The sequence below is a fragment of the Salmo salar genome, chromosome ssa05 (genome assembly GCF_905237065.1).
Source record: "Salmo salar chromosome ssa05, Ssal_v3.1, whole genome shotgun sequence".
Lineage (NCBI taxonomy): Eukaryota > Metazoa > Chordata > Actinopteri > Salmoniformes > Salmonidae > Salmo > Salmo salar.
Genome location: NC_059446.1, coordinates 66607688 through 66621441, shown reverse-complemented (window position 1 = coordinate 66621441; position 13754 = coordinate 66607688). Strand labels below are relative to the sequence as shown.

At 47.6% G+C, this 13754-nt stretch overlaps 1 protein-coding gene across 2 annotated transcripts in view; it reads left to right on the top strand.

Annotated features, from left to right (window-relative positions):
• ascc3 (activating signal cointegrator 1 complex subunit 3) overlaps window positions 1-13754 on the top strand; it is a 163610-nt gene that overhangs the window by 65767 nt on the left and 84089 nt on the right. For both annotated transcript variants that reach the window (XM_045718629.1, XM_045718630.1), the window contains exons 12-14: window positions 2887-3051; window positions 9167-9343; window positions 9755-9826. In XM_045718629.1, coding sequence (XP_045574585.1) covers window positions 2887-3051; window positions 9167-9343; window positions 9755-9826 — 414 coding nt within the window. The remainder of the gene's footprint in view (window positions 1-2886; window positions 3052-9166; window positions 9344-9754; window positions 9827-13754) is intronic.

Sequence of the window (13754 nt, the reverse complement as noted above, 5' to 3'; positions counted from 1 at the left end):
CAGACAGACCGTCAGACAGGTAGACAGACAGACCGTCCGAGACAGGTAGACAGACAGACCGTCCGAGACAGGTAGACAGACAGACCGTCCGAGACAGGTAGACAGACAGACCGTCCGAGACAGGTAGACAGACAGACCGTCCGAGACAGGTAGACAGACAGACCGTCAGACAGGTAGACAGACAGACCGTCCGAGACAGGTAGACAGACAGACCGTCAGACAGGTAGACAGACAGACCGTCAGACAGACAGGTAGACAGACAGACCGCCAGACAGACAGGTAGACAGACAGACCGCCAGACAGACCGTCCGAGACAGGTAGACAGACAGACCGTCGAGACAGGTAGACAGACAGACCGTCAGACGGAGATAGACCGTCCGAGACAGGTAGACAGACAGACCGTCCGAGACAGGTAGACAGACAGACCGTCGAGACAGGTAGACAGACAGACCGTCCGAGACAGGTAGACGACAGACCGTCCGAGACAGGTAGACAGACAGACCGTCAGACAGGTAGACAGACAGACCGTCAGACGGTAGACAGACAGACCGTCCGAGACAGGTAGACAGACAGACCGTCCGAGACAGGTAGACAGACAGACCGTCAGACAGGTAGACAGACAGACCGCGTCAGGGAGACAGACCGTCCGAGACAGGTAGACAGACAGACCGTCAGACAGGTAGACAGACAGACCGTCAGACAGACCGTCCGAGACAGGTAGACAGACAGACCGTCAGACAGGTAGACAGACAGACCGCCAGACAGACCGTCCGAGACAGGTAGACAGACAGACCGTCCGAGACAGGTAGACAGACAGACCGTCCGAGACAGGTAGACAGACAGACCGTCAGACAGGTAGACAGACAGACCGTCAGACAGGTAGACAGACAGACCGTCCGAGACAGGTAGACAGACAGACCGTCAGACAGGTAGACAGACAGACCGTCAGACAGGTAGACAGACAGACCGTCAGACAGGTAGACAGACAGACCGTCAGACAGGTAATTAGTAGATAAGTGGTAGTATGGGAAGACCTCGCCATGGACCCGGGTTCCACATGGCTGCACACATCACTGTTACCACGCTGGGTAGAGCTGCCTGGGTAGCGCCCCCCTCATTCACATCACATAGCAATATAGGGTCGGTTTCTCAGACACACATTAGGCTTAGTCCTAGACTAAAATGCTCTTTCAATGGAGATTCTCCATTCAGTATGATTTTTGTTCAAGGCTAGGCTTAATTAATCTGTGTGTTCAGCTCCGTGTGTTCCAGAATTGTTCTGATCCACTGGGTGCACGTTGGGTAGAGCCCCACTCATCATCATATGGCTGAGTCTGACCACCACAGACGAGCTGCAACTTGCACATCAGAACAGTTCTAGGACACTATTTCTACGTGATCATCATGGAACGTTGATTTGAATGTGGATGTGCATTCTAAATGTTCTATAATGGAAACCCACTTTGACACAGGTCTTTATCCGCCCCATTGTGTTCCAGGACTGCACTCTCTTCTATTTCACCAGCTGCATATTCACAGATATTGTATTTTTTCTAGGGGAGGGTTTTTCAAGCACTTCAATCAATCCGTGGGAGTGTCTCCAACCATAAATGTAAAACACTTAGCAGCCAGTCATAGAAATAAATAACGAGATCAATATCAGTGTTATTAAAAACAATGCAAGGAAAATGAGGGTTTCCTGTTAAGTCAAATGGCGTCTTGTCATTGTTTTTGTTGTGTAATTAAAGAAAGCACTGTGGCCTGCTAGTCGTTGGTTTGGAAGCCAGAGCTTCCATTTAGATGAACCTGCAGCCTAATTAAGACAGCCACTTCTCTCTCTGCTAGCACCGTGCCAGTCTCTAATGGCAGTGTGTGTGCGTGGCCGTTTCGTCTCTGCTAGGAAGGAGCCAGATGGATTTAAATGCAAACTAGAGTCTAATGAACTGATTTTACAAAAAGTGTCTAATAGGAATTTCCACACACCCAGACAGCGCACACACACACCCAGACAGCGCGCACGCACACACACACACACACACACACACCCAGACCCAGACAGCGCACACACACACCCAGACGGCGCGCACGCGCACACACACACACACACACACACACACACACACACACACACACACACACACACACACACACACACACACCGATGGGTTGGCAAACAGCTCGCACACCATTCATTATGCAATGTTCTATTTTTCTATCGTCAGACGCTTAATTGCACTAGAACGATGGCTCCGAAGGGCCCAAAGGGTCCGGGTGTTAAACGGGAACAGGTGAGATGATGATTAAGAAGATGGCAAGGGAGGAGAGAGGGATGAACTGATAACACAGATGATGGATAGAGGGATGAACTGATAACACAGATGATGGATAGAGGGATGAACTGATAACACAGATGATGGATAGAGGGATGAACTGATAACACAGATGATGGATAGAGAAACGATAACACGATGATGGATAAGGATGAACTGATAAACAGATGAGGATGGGATGAACTGATAACACAGATGATGGATAGATAAGAAAATATGGTGCTGTAACACAATTGGATGAATGATAACACAGATGATGGATAGAGGGATGAACTGATAACACAGATGATGGATAGAGTGCTCTGGTTGCAGGTGGTGTATATAACACGAGTAGGGCCCAGAGTTTTTCTTGATCACGTGACATGGACAGGAAGAACTCTGTCCCCTAGTTAAACACAGGACCCTGGTCTGATGGTAAGGAAGAACTCCTTGACCTAAAAATGTCATGGATTTGGAGTATATGGGGCTGAACAGGTACTTTTGGATCGACCTACAAATCAAGTCTGTTTGTGTTCATCTGTCTGTCACTGACGGTGTGTGTCCATCTGTTTTCCAGATGCTGGTGACCACCCCTGAGAAGTGGGACGTGGTGACCAGGAAGAGCGTTGGGGATGTGGCCCTGTCCCAGATTGTAAAGCTCCTCATCCTGGACGAGGTGCATCTGCTACACGAGGACAGAGGACCAGTTCTGGAGAGCCTGGTGGCCAGGACACTACGACAGGTTAGAACCTCTCTGTCTCAGCATAAGTCTCTTAAAAAAATATAAATATATATTGGTAGCACTGGTGCTCCCAACTTTAAAAAGTTAGTAGCACAAAATAAAATGTAGGAACACCAGAAAAGCAGATTTTTAAATTGGTTTGAGATAAAGCCTATATTGGGCATATATTACTTATATCTACTTTTGAAGCACATGCTGTGGCTAGAAACTATAACCCTTTAAAGACATTGTTTATTGTCAATTATTATATATATATTTTTAACCTTACTTAAATGGTAACCTATCCAACAATGACCTATTAAAAGCAGTTCTGTAGCAATGAGGTTTGTGCAGTAGGCTATAGGCCCAATACATTATCACTGCATATTGGCTATGCTTGAATTGACCTGCCAATGTTCTTCTCAGATGATTTAAGTATTTCAAAACGTATGGTTTATGATCACACCGGTAATAGATCAGTTGTTGTATTACTTGTGACGCCCAGCTGAGTGAGCATTCATTTTAATAATGTGCTTTTTTTTATTTCACTGGACTGATGGTCAGTTTCAGCGGGGGGGGGGAGCACATCACAGGGTCTGCCTCTCACCATCCCTCTACTCTCCCTCCCTCCCTCCGCTGAGACTGACTGTGACCAAAAAGGGACGTCATCCAGCTCATGGTGGAACTCGAGTCTCATGCTCAAATTCATGTTGTTCCTATGACCAGTGAAAGTGAAATATTCCTCCATATAAAAATAGACACAAGTTGACAATAATAACAATGCAAGCATTACGATACGCTTTGCTACTCATTCATTGCAGCTGCCGTGCTGGTTGAAATACGAGTGGAAGAAGGGAGAAGCTCATTTAATGGGGTATGAAAGTGTTCAATAAAAAGTGGTTACAGTGCTGAATAAAACTGTAAACGTGAACTCACTCATAAAAGCAGCAGCTCTTTGCTCTCTGTCATGGTTTTAAAGTCTCACAGTATCAATTCTGCTGTGCATCAAGGAAACTGCAGACACGGTGATCTGAGCCATCCGATTGGCCAGCTGTAGGCCTATAGGTGCACTTGATTTGCTCTCTGGGCTGGTGAGTAAGGCACTCGGAGGCAGCAGTACAGCGAAGCCTAATCATAACAATTATTCTGGTTGAACACGTTTTTGCAGTCGCACTGGTGACCCCAAAATAAAATTCCAGGTCGTACAGCAAAATATTTTTGAGCATATGCCACCAAAATGGTCGCACTTTAGAGCCCTGGTCCCAGCCCTTATCCTACCCTGTCCCCCCTTGTCCCCTCTCACCACACCAGCCTGGCGGTCAGCCCACTGCGACAGGTCAGTCCCTCCCTCTATCATTACACCAGGCGAACATTATGCACAGGGACATTCATATTATTATTAGTACAACACACAGTCATTCTCATTCAACCATATCAGGTTTCTGTCATTGTTAAATATTGTAAGGGTTTTGTCTAGTTTTTGTTTGTGGAGCTGTGTGTTTACCTCAGAGTCAGTGATTTAGCTTTAGTTAGCCTGTCTGTCTGTGGGCTGTGCTGCCTGTGCTTTGTGTTTCTGCGTCTGAGTAGGATGCCTGATTCCCTCTTATGATGATTGACAGCGTCCTGCGCAGGAATCAGCCCGGCCGTGATTATGCAAATTTAGACAGTCTGGGAAGTGGGAGCCATCGTTCCGGAGTGTCCCGCAACCGTGTTCCATTGTGACGAGCTAGCGTCAGGTGTCAATCCCAGCCAGGGAGGAAATGAATAAATGGAGGGGGGATAGAGAGATGCATGGTAGGAATTTTCACGGTCTCCTAGGTGACGAGGGATTGAATGATGTTTTTTCTTCTCCATGGGCAGACACGCACACATCAATATACCAATATGAATGTTAAAATACTCATGATAGATATAAAAGTTGGAGATGAAAGAGAGGAGTGTTGAGAACAAAATGGAGAAAGAGATCGATCAGACAGGGGAGAGACTGAGAGAGAAGGATGCTGAAAGGATATAGTGCTGCTGTTTATTTATTTATTTATTTTAGTGTGCCGTGACGTCGGGGACCTCTGGGTGGGTAAGGTTAACCGGCAGGTAATTGAAAAGCAGTCTGTACGTCTGACCGCTGTTGACTCCGTTCACAGCCTATTCATGTGCAGCTCTAGCTGCTATCGCTGGAGAAGGGCTGAGGGAGCGTCCTGGCCACACCCCTACCCAGAGGCTCTCCTAGACCGCACACTGCAGCCTCTTCGTCTGTCCCTTCGCATTTGTCTAGGGTGTTACAAACACTATAACTAGCGTTTGTCACGGAGCCGTGGGCTGTTATGAAGGCATATAACACGTCTTATAATGCATTATGACTGTTCATTTGACCTATACACAGGCAGGTACATCAGAGGCAGTGTTTTTAGGGGTTTTTTTGCACATAAAATCCAAGATGGATCCAAGCGTCCTGAGTAGAACAGCAGAAATGTCTTTCCTGTGTTTCTCCAGCCAGCGTTTGTAATTAAGGTGTTGTGCCGTACTGGAGCCAACAGTCAACAGCACATTGGAAGGTGTCTTTAAGACACTGTGAATTATTGATTGGCGCACAGTAAGCAGGATTGTCGCCTCTGGAAGTACATAAAGGAGTCCACCTCATCAATAAAACATGAAGAGGTAGAGAGGAAACGACGCAAGAGTTCTCGGAAGGAGAAGGACTGGGTCTTTAGTTCTCTGGTTTCCAAGAAGAGACAAGTCAGTCAGAGAACAGACACCACTGCAGACACTGGGCTCTGTTGTAGAGCCTTCCAGGGAAGTCTGTGGGGGTCCAGAAAGCCTAAAGCTGTGGTCTGTGGTTGCTCTACAAGTCTTCAGGTCTCAGCCACAGTCATAACCCACAAATCATATCTCATATATGATCATATCAATATTTTGGTTAACCATCAAAGTTGTGGTAACTTTGATCCAGAGTACACAGGAGTACATGGAACAACCAGACTTCAGAATGATATGTGCTTCAGTGAGACGGTGAGGAAGGGTGATGGTGTGTATCTTTATTGAGAAATGACAAGCTTAGATAGACCTATAAACCATTGGAGAAACGTGCTCAGGCCACAGTAGAGAAATCCACCATATCTTATTCCTCCTCAAACGAACCCACAAATATAGACACATAAGAAACCGGAGTCTTTATGGTTCACTCTTTCTCCCTCCCGAAGAAGTTCAGTCATTGCGTTTTTTTTCTTCTTTTTTTTGGAAGTTGACATACTTAGCATCCATTCCTACCCACAATACTCCAGGAGTTGAAGGACCCCAAACCCATTGCACAGATACCCCCAACTATAACTACACACACACACACACACACACACACACACACACACACACACACACACACACACACACACACACACACATTACTACACACACACACATTACTACACACACACACACACATTACTACACACACACACACACAAAACTCTCACACACACACACATTACTACACACACACACACACACACACACACACACACACACACACACACACACACACACACACACACACACACAAAACTCTCACACACACACACATCCCTCCTGTCCAATTACCTCTACACCTGACAGGCTAGCCTAATTGTTAGTGCTTTCTGCTGGAGGAGCCACGGCTGGAGGAGCCACGGCTGGAGGAGCCACGGCTGGAGGAGCCACGGCTGGTGCTCCTGACACAGGAGGAACAGGGTCCTTAAGTTCACATCTTTTTAACCTCATGAATATGGTAATCCCTGTCTCTAAATAAGTCGAGGCTCTAAAGGATGTTTTATTTTCCTGCTTTCTCTTTATGTAAATATAGGATGATCACTGAAGCAGTTATCACGTGATGTTTTGCTTGTCAAAGTTTTGGTTTATTTAATTTTCTCCCGTCGTCGGGTAGACTCATTCCAGGCTTTATATTGCTCCGGAGATAAACATTTGGTTATTACCTGCATCACCGTTCATCACTGGAGGCATTAGGGTGGATGGCTCTTTGGTAAAGTATCATAGATGCAGAAGTGTTGAATACTGTATAATGAACTATCGCTAATCATGTAATGTGTTGGTATTGCTGAAACAATGAATAGACTATCTAGGACAAAGCTCAGGGAAAGCAGCCGCCCTCTAGAGCCCATTAACAGTGAGAGTAATGGAGAAATGGTGTGCATAAGAAGCCCACTATCCACTCAACCAGGCTGACTGGGGCACTGTTAATGAACGTAATGTGTGTCTACAGTATGGACTGCTTTGTACCACTGGGCTGACACAGTGCTGTGTGTGTGTTAGCCCTGGCCCGGATCAGCCTATCAGCTGCCAGGGATTGGCTGGGCCCTATCTTGATAGTGGGTATAGACGGGTACTGCATCACATTAAAAGCCTTACCAATCTTCCCTGTCACACTCACCACAGGAGGCAAGGAGATAGGCCTCTCACACATGCACTCACGCTCTCTCTCTCGCTGCTCTCTGTCTGCATCTATCTGTTCTCTCTCCCTCGCTGCCCTCTGTCTGCATCTATCTGTTTTCTCTCTCCCTCGCTGCCCTCTGTCTGCATCTATCTGTTTTCTCTCTCCCTCGCTGCTCTCTGTCTGCATCTATCTGTTCTCTCTCTCCCTCGCTGCTCTCTGTCTGCATTTATCTGTTTTCTCTCTCCCTCGCTGCTTTCTGTCTGCATTTATCTGTTCTCTCTCCCTCGCTGCTCTCTGTCTGCATTTATCTGTTCTCTCTCCCTCGCTGCTTTCTGTCTGCATTTATCTGTTTTCTCTCTCCCTCGCTGCTCTCTGTCTGCATTTATCTGTTCTCTCTCCCTCGCTGCTTTCTGTCTGCATTTATCTGTTTTCTCTCTCCCTCGCTGCTCTCTGTCTGCATCTATCTGTTCTCTCTCTCCCTCGCTGCTCTCTGTCTGCATCTATCTGTTCTCTCCCTCGCTGCTCTCTGTCTGCATCTATCTGTTCTCTCCCTCGCTGCTCTCTGTCTGCATCTATCTGTTCTCTCTCCCTCGCTGCTCTCTGTCTGCATCTATCTGTTCTCTCCCTCGCTGCTCTCTGTCTGCATCTATCTGTTCTCTCTCCCTCGCTGCTCTCTGTCTGCATCTATCTGTTCTCTCCCACGCTGCTCTCTGTCTGCATCTATCTGTTCTCTCTCCCTCGCTGCTCTCTGTCTGCATCTATCTGTTCTCTCTCCCTCGCTGCTCTCTGTCTGCATCTATCTGTTCTCTCTCCCTCGCTGCTCTCTGTCTGCATCTATCTGTTCTCTCTCCCTCGCTGCTCTCTGTCTGCATTTATCTGTTCTCTCTCCCTCGCTGCTCTCTGTCTGCATCTATCTGTTTTCTCTCTCCCTCGCTGCTCTCTGTCTGCATCTATCTGTTCTCTCTCCCTCGCTGCTCTCTGTCTGCATCTATCTGTTCTCTCTCCCTCGCTGCTCTCTGTCTGCATCTATCTGTTCTCTCTCCCTCGCTGCTCTCTGTCTGCATCTATCTGTTCTCTCTCTCCCTCGCTGCTCTCTGTCTGCATCTATCTGTTCTCTCTCCCTCGCTGCTCTCTGTCTGCATCTATCTGTTTTCTCTCTCCCTCGCTGCTCTCTGTCTGCATCTATCTGTTCTCTCTCCCTCGCTGCTCTCTGTCTGCATCTATCTGTTCTCTCTCCCTCGCTGCTCTCTGTCTGCATCTATCTGTTCTCTCTCTCGCTGCTCTCTGTCTGCATCTATCTGTTCTCTCTCTCCCTCGCTGCTCTCTGTCTGCATCTATCTGTTTTCTCTCTCCCTCGCTGCTCTCTGTCTGCATCTATCTGTTCTCGCTCCTTCGCGCTCGCTTTCTTTCTCTCCCATTCGCGTTCTCTCTCCCACACACACAGACAAACCTACACTGTCTTTCTCTCTCTGAAGTGTATGCACGTAGTCCACCTCCCGTGTAAGACAGCACTTCTCTCACTTCCTCCCTGTCGAGGAGACTGGTGTAGGGAAGCATCCAGGTTTGATCCAAATCACCTACTGAAATCACTTTGTGTCATGACTGGTGATGTCCAGTCGGATTGTGATGTCATCATTGTGGGACGTTGCTGTAAGATGTCCATTCAGAGTACGTCATCATGGTGTGATCTTTGACCTTGGTGTGGGTTTATTCCAGGTGGAGTCGACCCAGAGTATGATCCGTATCCTTGGTCTGTCGGCCACGCTGCCCAACTACCTGGACGTGGCCTCCTTCCTCCACGTCAACCCCTACATCGGACTCTTTTACTTCGACAGCCGCTTCAGACCCGTGCCCCTCGGACAGAGCTTCGTAGGCATCAAGACCACCAACAAGGTGACCACAAACACACACACACACACACACACTGCTAACACGCATCAAGCTGACCATACTGCCAGAACTCATGTGTCTTCAGCAGGGGCAGGAGTTTTGTTTTACCACGTTCTTCTGAATCATTTGACCTGGTCAAACGTAGGGGAAAGGGGATACCTAGTCAGTTGCACAACTGAATGCATTCAACTGAAATGTGTTTTCTGCATTTAACCCAACCCCTCTGAATCAGAGAGGTGCGGGGGCTGCCTTAATCGATGTCCATGTCATCGGTGCCCGGATAGCAGTTGTTGTTGGCAGGTAACTGCCTTGCTCAAGGGCAGAATGGCAGGTTCGATTCGAACCACCGACCTTTCGTTTACTGGGCCAATGCTCTTAAACAGTTCTAACACAGCTAATATGTCTTTCTCTCAGATCCAGCAGCTTCATGATATGGAGGAGGTTTGCTATGAGAAGGTTCTGGAGCAGATCAGAAATGGACATCAGGTAAGGCTCTCTGTACTGTAGTGTGTGTGTGTTAGTCTGTCTCCCTCTCCAGCCCCCAGCTTTACTCCACCAGACTCACTCCCCCAGCTTTACTCCACCAGACTCACTCCCCCAGCTTTACTCCACCAGACTCACTCCCCCAGCTTTACTCCACCAGACTCACTCCCCCAGCTTTACTCCACCAGACTCACTCCCCCAGCTTTACTCCACCAGACTCACTTCCCCAGCTTTACTCCACCAGACTCACTCCCACAGCTTTACTCCACCAGACTCACTCCCCCAGCTTTACTCCACCAGACTCACTCCCCCAGCTTTACTCCACCAGACTCACTCCCCCAGCTTTACTCCACCAGACTCACTCCCCAGCTTTACTCCACCAGACTCACTCCCCCAGCTTTACTCCACCAGACTCACTCCCCCAGCTTTACTCCACCAGACTCACTCCCCCAGCTTTACTCCACCAGACTCACTCCCCCAGCTTTACTCCACCAGACTCACTCCCCCAGCTTTACTCCACCAGACTCACTCCCCCAGCTTTACTCCACCAGACTCACTCCCCCAGCTTTACTCCACCAGACTCACTCCCCCAGCTTTACTCCACCAGACTCACTCCCACAGCTTTACTCCACCAGACTCACTCCCCCAGCTTTACTCCACCAGACTCACTCCTACAGCTTTACTCCACCAGACTCACTCCCACAGCTTTACTCCACCAGACTCACTCCCCTACCTTTACTTCACCAGACTCACTCCCACAGCTTTACTCCACCAGACTCACTCCCACAGCTTTACTCCACCAGACTTACTCCCCCAGCTTTACTCCACCAGACTCACTCCCCCAGCTTTACTCCACCAGACTCACTCCCCCAGCTTTACTCCACCAGACTCACTCCCACAGCTTTACTCCACCAGACTCACTCCCCCAGCTTTACTCCACCAGACTCACTCCTACAGCTTTACTCCACCAGACTCACTCCCACAGCTTTACTCCACCAGACTCACTCCCCTACCTTTACTTCACCAGACTCACTCCCACAGCTTTACTCCACCAGACTCACTCCCACAGCTTTACTCCACCAGACTTACTCCCCCAGCTTTACTCCACCAGACTCACTCCCACAGCTTTACTCCACCAGACTCACTCCCCCAGCTTTACTCCACCAGACTCACTCCCACAGCTTTACTCCACCAGACTCACTCCCACAGCTTTACTCCACCAGACTCACTCCCACAGCTTTACTCCACCAGACTCACTCCCCCAGCTTTACTCCACCAGACTCACTCCCCCAGCTTTACTCCACCAGACTCACTCCCCCAGCTTTACTCCACCAGACTCACTCCCACAGCTTTACTCCACCAGACTCACTCCCACAGCTTTACTCCACCAGACTCACTCCCACAGCTTTACTCCACCAGACTCACTCCCACAGCTTTACTCCACCAGACTCACTCCCCCAGCTTTACTCCACCAGACTCACTCCCCCAGCTTTACTCCACCAGACTCACTCCCACAGCTTTACTCCACCAGACTCACTCCCCCAGCTTTACTCCACCAGACTCACTCCCCCAGCTTTACTCCACCAGACTCACTCCCCCAGCTTTACTCCACCAGACTCACTTCCCCAGCTTTACTCCACCAGACTCACTCCCCCAGCTTTACTCCACCAGACTCACTCCCCCAGCTTTACTCCACCAGACTCACTCCCACAGCTTTACTCCACCAGACTCACTCCCACAGCTTTACTCCACCAGACTCACTCCCCCAGCTTTACTCCACCAGACTCACTCCCCCAGCTTTACTCCACCAGACTCACTTCCCCAGCTTTACTCCACCAGACTCACTCCCCAGCTTTACTCCACCAGACTCACTTCCCCAGCTTTACTCCACCAGACTCACTTCCCCAGCTTTACTCCACCAGACTCACTCCCCCAGCTTTACTCCACCAGACTCTCCTCCCCCAGCTTTACTCCACCAGACTCTCCTCCCCCAGCTTCCAGAGTTGTGGATTCATCTGTTTCCACTCAGCCCCATCTGCACTGTGTGTTGAGTTCCCAGTCCAGCCTGCTGGTTCTGTCTGTATCCCCTTAACATACACCCACACACCTATGCGCACAACACGTACACACACTTAGGCACACCACGAGCGCACACACACACGGTGTGTGTGTGTGTGTGTGTGTGTGTGTGTGTGTGTGTGTGTGTACACATTGTCTCATTCAAACACACACAGTGCACAAGTAAATGAATCTACACACAGTTTGCCTGCAGTCAATAAATGTTTTTAAAAGGATCTGAAATACTGTGCCAGGTTCTGGTATCTGAATTGGAAAATGTGGTTTGTGCACAATGAATTATGTGTGGTTTTTGTTTTCAGTCTCTCAGTAGGTGAGTCTAGATGTGTTGTCATCTTTCTGTCTGTGGGTCACAGCCCTGAAGCCAAAACTCTCCAATAGGGAGCATCTGTCTAGGCTCCATATTAAATTGTCAGAAATGGCTGTGACATATATTAATTTCATCTGGGAGGGTGATGGATGGAATTGTCTGGATGAAGCCCGCTGGCCCTCCTGTGCTGGGGTTTCAGCCCGGCAGACGGAACTTTAATAAGCTCTCAAACCAGCGGTTACCGTGGACGCTTCCCTCCTCACAGCTCTGCACTGATAAAACAGCTTCAATAAATAACAGTTTGCTGCAGTGGTCTCTATGGGCCCACAGCGAGGGGATGGAAGAGACGCCAGGCTAGGCTATGCTGCTCAATCTGTGCTAACCCCTGCTTAGTATAGGTAACCCTGCAGAAAAATAGGTTTAACTTTAGGCTAATTAATAGAATAGACTGTTTAGTGATATCACATTGACTTATCGTGTGTGTGTGTGTGTGTGTGTGTGTGTGTGTGTGTGTGTGTGTGTGTGTGTGTGATGTACAGCATCACATTAAGGGAATGTTTCACCTCATCTGGCGTTGCTGCCGCAAGTCATTTCCAAACCCCAGACATTCTGTAATTTCTTAAGTCACTGTGCTGAGGAGATGAAACTATCCAGCTAGGCCCTGCTGCTGCTGCTGCCTTCAACATGGCTGAATGGTGACACATTAGACTTGAAGAGAAAGAAGAGAAGTTTCAAGCTGACATTTCAAAATGTTTTGAGCTTGTAATGCATCATAATGCATCATGTAAAATGTGCTACAACATATACAGCACGGATTTGGTGACTCTTCTGTCTCACAAACTCATTTGACTGCTGCTATTGGACAAACTATCCTTACAGGAATATACATTTGAATCCCCCTCCTGAAGATCTATTTCTCTCTCTGTGTGTGTGTGTGTGTGTGTGTGTGTGTGTGTGTGTGTGTGTGTGTGTGTGTGTGTGTGTGTGTGTCCAGTGAATGTTTGGTAGTGACGTAGTGGTAAAAAATGGTGGGTAAACTGATCGGTGGGTGCAGTGACATTTTCTGAGATGCATTATGATGCATTACATTACATTATGATACATTACATTATGATACATTACATTACATTATGATGCATTACATTATGATGCATTACATTATGATGCATTACATTACATTATGATACGTTACATTACATTATGATACATTACATTACATTATGATGCATTACATTATGATGCATTACATTATGATGCATTACATTACATTATGATACGTTACATTACATTATGATACATTACATTACATTATGATGCATTACATTATGATGCATTACATTATGATGCATTACATTACATTATGATACATGACATTACATTATGATGCATTACATTATGATGCATTACATTATGATGCATTACATTACATTATGATACGTTACATTACATTATGATACATTACATTACATTATGATGCATTACATTATGATGCATTACATTATGATGCATTACATTACATTATGATACGTTACATTACATTATGAT